The following is a 3,835-nucleotide window of genomic DNA, read 5'->3' on the forward strand; positions in this document are numbered from 1 at the left end:
CACGTGCACACGATGCATGCACTCTACACAAAGCACAATAATGCGCGCACGTGCACACGCGCCCTGCCCCCCCCACCTTGCTGTGACAGGCAGAGAACTTGTCGCTGTTGATGATGGCACACTTCTTCTCGGCCCACGCCTTCCGATAGGGATTCTGGAGGCAAGGGTCCACCACGAAGCTGATGTCGCCGCACAGGGGATTCTCCTTCCAGGAGTTCACAAACTCCAGCTCGCTGGAGGCCACGTACTTGCTGCGAGCCTCAAAGTCGTCCTTCATGTTGCCATTATAATTCCCGCACAAGCCACACAGGGCATCCTGAAGAGCGAGACCCGGCTGGTCACCTGTGCCCCGCCCCCACCCTCGCCCAGCCTCCCTGGTCCCTGCTCCCCCCTCCCCCCGCGCCTCTGCTGCCTCTGTCCCTGAATCTGACTGGGGGGTGGGCGCTGAGAGAGCTCATGACTTTTCTTGGAGATTTTTTTCCTATCATCTCTCTCTCCCCTGCCGAGAGAAGTGAGGCGGTCACAGGCAAAAAGTGTGGGGCCGTATTTGGGAAGAGCGCGCCGAGCAGCACTGAATTTCTAGATGGGGGTGTCCCAGGTCAGGCCAGGCACAGCATGGCAGAGAACGTAGACGAGAGAAGCCTCCCACTCCCCTCTTCCCCATTAGGGAGCCCCACGGGGCGGGCCCCCCACGGGGCGGGCCCCCCACGGGGCGGGGGCCCCACGGGGCGGGCCCCCCACGGGGCGGGGGCCCCACGGGGCTTGGGGAGGGACGCCGTGGCCAGAGCTCCAGGCTGGAAACGCGTCTCTGACGACGCTCCCAGGCTGCTGCGAAGAGCGCAGGGCAGGCGTGGCGCCGTGGGACTCCCGGGGCGGTGAAGGAGGGAGCCGGGCACCCCGAGGCGGACTCACCTGAGAATTCCGGAACACCTTGATGAAGACGCTCATGCGTTTGTTCCAGAGCAGAGTCAGGTCGAACTTGCCGGGGATGGCGACGTCGAGCAGCAGGTGCAGAGCGTTCTTTTTCACCTGCACGTGTACCTGGGGGTTCTTCCCCCTGATGGTGTACGTGGCATCCGACAGCACGAGGGACAGGTCCTGCGAAGGGGCATCTCTTGTTGGGGCCCCGTCTTAATTGGGCCCATGCAACCTGGATATGGGGGCCTGAGCCGGAGCCCTGAGATACCAGCCCTCAGCCAGGAAGCCACTCACTGGCCCCTGTCTGAGCCTCAGGGAGGGTGCCCCTGAGAAGCTAGAAGGCCAGGCATGGAGACCTGCTTTCCCCCACTGGGCGACCCTGGACCAGGTGACTTCTATGAATCTTGTTGGGGGTGGGGATAGAGTGACCAGGAGACCACAGGGGGCAGCCACACAGATTGGGACAGGGAGGTGCGGACATGAGAGGAGCATGGGAGGTTGCTGATGGAGGGCCCATTAGTGGTTGTAGGGAGGGGTCTGGAGCGCTGAGGAGCTGGGGTCTGGATACAGCTCCATGGAGGTCACGGGTACAGCCCCAAGCACCCTGTGCTTCTGTGACCTCTGTCCTCATCGCGGGCCTCCGTAGGATGGCTCTAGCCTGTCTCTTAGAGACAGTTTGGGCCTCCAGGACCCCAAGGTGGGGAGGTCCTGCCTGCTGCGGGGGCAAAGACTTGGAGGTGCAGTCCCAGGCTCCCAGCCCAGGAGTTTCTGAGAGAGAAGGCAAAGACCCAGGGCTTGGTAGCCCTGAGGGCCAGGTTCTGGTAGTCTTGAAGGGAGCAGAGAAAGACGTAGGAGTGGGAGGAAAAGGAGGGAAAGGAAAGGAAGGGGAGAGGAGGGGAGGGAGACAGAGAGACAGAGAGAGAGAGACAGAGAGACAGAAAGACAGAGACAGACAGATTCAGAGACAGAGAGACAGAGAGAGATAGACAGAGACAGAGAGACAGAGAGAGACACAGAGAGACAGAGACAGAGAGAGACACAGAGAGACAGAGACAGAGAGAGAGAGAGACAGAGAGACAGAGAGAGACAGAGACAGAAAGAGACAGAAACTGAGAGGCAGAGAGAGACGGAGGAGAGAAACAGAGAGAGATAAAGAGACAGAGAGAGAGGAGAGTGAAACAGAGAGACAGAGAAAGAGTGAGAACAGGAGAATGAACCTGAAGGCCTGAGGCCCTTCCCTGCCCCCCACCAGTCCAGCTTCTCACCCCAAGAAAGAGTTTGATGGCCCGAGAGCAGGTGATTCCTGACTTCCCACAGATGACATTCTCTGTCACAATCTTGAAGGTGGGATGAGAATTGTTGGCACTACAACCATCCTGAGGAAGAGGAAGAGTTTCTGTAACCGTGGTGGAGGCCTGTGGGAAGGCTCCCCTCCTGCCATCAAGCACAACAGCAGTTAGAGTGTATGAGAGCCACAGAGATGCCAGCCTCCTGCCAGGTTCCCAGGCACATCTGCGGCAGAGATGCTGCCTCCTGCAGGGGTGCCTGGACGTGCCTAGGGGTGGGGATGGCCCTGGTCTGGAACTGGATACCCCGTGGTGGCTGGCTCACCGTGGTCAGGACATATTCGCAGCTGCCGTCAAACACAAAACGCTGCCCATCGAAGGTGGTCAGGTGACCCTCCCCATAGAGGGCACAGGTGGAGAAGCACTTGTCTTTCTTCAGACATTGCCATTTTCCTCGCATGCAGGTGCTGGATCGGGGGACAAGGAGGGAGGAGAAGAGAGGGGTCAGTGGGGTGCCCTGTGCCTGTAGCTTCAGAGGCTTTCCCAGCCCCCTCAGGGACAGGATCTCCTGTCCTACAGAGCAAGGTCAGAGGAGGGCATGTAAACCCTTTGGGGCTGCCCAATGCCAGGGACCTGGGAGAGAGCTGGAGCAAGAGCCCCCTCAGCCTGTGCCCCCCGACTTGAGGCCCCCCAACGGTCATTCAGGAGCCAATTCACTGGACACTGGGCCAGGGGGCTGAGAGGGGTTGAGGCAGCCTGCAGCCATCTCCCTGGGAGGCCAAAGGCCATTGAAGGTGCCATCTTGGTACAGTGGAAAGAGTATTGGGTTTGGGGTCAGAAGACGTGGGGTCCAATGCCTGGCATGACCACTTGCTAGTTGTGTAACCGGGGGAATCCCTTTCCCTCTCTAGGCCTCAGTTTCTTCATCTGTAAAATGAGGAATATACACCAAATGACCTCTAAGCCCTCTTCCAGCTCTGAGCCCACACCAGAGGGAGACTTCCTGGGCTATGTCTCAAGACAATATCCTCGCGCCTCTGCTTACAGGCTCCTCCAGGGACAATGGGCCGCTCAGGCCAGCTCGGGACAGCTCTCATGGTTAGGAAGTGTTTGCTGATGGCCCACCTAATGTGGGCCCTGGCATCTTCCCCTCATGGCTCCTGGTTCTGCCCTCCAGGACCCAGCATGAAGGTCCTCCATGTCCAATGCCCTTCCTCATCCTGCTTGCTCCACCTCCAGATGCTGTCTGGCTCATAAGCGTTCTTAAACCGAGTTTCCAACCATGGAATCCAGGCCTCCAATGAAGTCTGTCCAGGGCAGAAGGCCAGGGCAGCACTCTCCTCCTGCAGCCCATGGGGGCAGGCATGTTTCTGGCTGCCCTGTCACTCATGTTGGGCGTGTCCCTCTGCAGTGCTTTGATCTTTCACAGACACACACACACAAAACTCCCCCCCCAACACACACAGACACAGATATGGACACACACACACACAGACACACACACACAGACACAGATATGGACACACACACACACAGACACAGATACACACACAGACACAGATATGAACCCCCCCCCCCACACACAGACACACACACAGATACACACAGACACAGATATGGACACACACACA

At 58.8% G+C, this 3,835-nt stretch overlaps 1 protein-coding gene across 1 annotated transcript in view; it reads right to left on the reverse strand.

The window, feature by feature from the left end:
• Positions 1–3,835, reverse strand: part of MUC6 (mucin 6, oligomeric mucus/gel-forming) — a 38,437-nt gene that overhangs the window by 15,340 nt on the left and 19,262 nt on the right. The window contains exons 20-23 of the mRNA XM_027860201.1: positions 2,530–2,671; positions 2,184–2,294; positions 913–1,098; positions 77–316 (exon numbers count right to left, since the gene is read on the reverse strand). Of these exons, the coding sequence (XP_027716002.1) occupies positions 77–316; positions 913–1,098; positions 2,184–2,294; positions 2,530–2,671 (679 nt within the window). The remainder of the gene's footprint in view (positions 1–76; positions 317–912; positions 1,099–2,183; positions 2,295–2,529; positions 2,672–3,835) is intronic.

This window comes from Vombatus ursinus, unplaced genomic scaffold, assembly GCF_900497805.2.
Source record: "Vombatus ursinus unplaced genomic scaffold, bare-nosed wombat genome assembly UNPS02014176.1, whole genome shotgun sequence".
NCBI lineage: Eukaryota > Metazoa > Chordata > Mammalia > Diprotodontia > Vombatidae > Vombatus > Vombatus ursinus.